The sequence below is a fragment of the Trichosurus vulpecula genome, chromosome 4 (assembly GCF_011100635.1).
Source record: "Trichosurus vulpecula isolate mTriVul1 chromosome 4, mTriVul1.pri, whole genome shotgun sequence".
Classification (NCBI taxonomy): Eukaryota; Metazoa; Chordata; class Mammalia; order Diprotodontia; family Phalangeridae; genus Trichosurus; species Trichosurus vulpecula.
The window spans coordinates 176,259,479-176,260,659 of record NC_050576.1 but is presented as its reverse complement, the minus strand read 5'-3'; the positions used below and the strand labels follow the sequence as shown (position 1 = coordinate 176,260,659).

At 37.4% G+C, this 1,181-nt stretch overlaps 1 protein-coding gene across 1 annotated transcript; it reads right to left on the bottom strand.

Annotated features, from left to right (window-relative positions):
• Positions 1-284: 284 nt before the first annotated feature.
• LOC118848000 (40S ribosomal protein S27-like) lies at positions 285-539 on the bottom strand. Its single transcript, XM_036756711.1, has one exon. It carries the CDS (start codon positions 537-539, stop codon positions 285-287), a length of 255 nt encoding a protein of 84 aa, XP_036612606.1.
• Between the last annotated feature and the right edge of the window lie 642 nt (positions 540-1,181).

Below are 1,181 nucleotides of genomic sequence, written 5' to 3'. Positions count from 1 at the left end.
GCTTTAATGATAGAAAACCATCTTTGTGGCATGAAATGAACATTACTTTGGTGTACCTAATGATGCTTTGATTCTAAAATAGCTTTTTTGACCTTTGGCCAAAGGATATTTTGTTCAATTGTCTTGGAGGGAAATTTTCAGATAAAAGTTTGGCTGTTCATGTTTGTTTTGTGATTTTTTATTTTTTTCCCAATTACAAGTGAAAACAAATTTAAACCTTGTTTTTTTTTTTGTATCAAATTTGTTTTGTTCTTTACAGTTCCTCATTCATCTTGATTCAGCCGTTAGTGCTGCTTCCGTCTGAAGGAGCATCCTTCTGTAAGTCTGGCCTTGCCTCCAGTAGGCTGACAGAATACAGTGGAGCACCCGACACAGAGGACCGCCGTTTGCGCCTGGCTGAAGACAGTGGTGATTTTGTAGCACCCTGGGCACTTCACATCCATGAAATACGAGTTGGGACTCTGTACCAGGAGCTTCTTCTTGTGTTTCCGCTTCTCCTCCTCGGGAGAGGGGTGCAGGAGATCTTTCGCGAGAGGCATGTTGGCGCGGGGAGATCTTCACTGCCGGAAAAAACTTTTTTTTTTTATTACAATTTTGACTTCCAAATTCCTCTACCCACCTTCACTACCCTCCAGTTCCATGGAGAAGGCGAGCAATCATACAGAATATATTTCCATATTAGTCATGTAGAAAAAGAAAACAGGCAACAAAAATAAAGAACAAAATGAAACAGTATGCTTTGATCTGACTTCACATTCCTTTCTTTCTTTCACACATTCTTTCTCTGTAGGTAGATAGCATGTTTCCTCATATATCCTTCAGAATTATCTTGGATCTTAGTATTGCTAGGAACAGTTAAGTTATTCACAGCTAATTATTGTAAAATATTGTTCTTGGTCTGCTCACTTCAATTTGTATTAGTTCATGTTAGTCTTTCTAGTATTTTTTTTTTTTCTGAAAGCAACCTGCTTTTCATTTCCTATAGCATAATACTATTCACAATCATAGGCCACTACTTGTTCAGCCATTCCCCAATTGATGGGCATTCCCTCGATTTCTAATTATCTTCCACCACGAAAAAAAATACATGTTTTTGTAGATATAAGTTCTTTCCCTTTCTTTTTTATCTCTCTGGGATACAGACCTAATAGTGTTATTGCTTGAACAAAAACTATGTATTG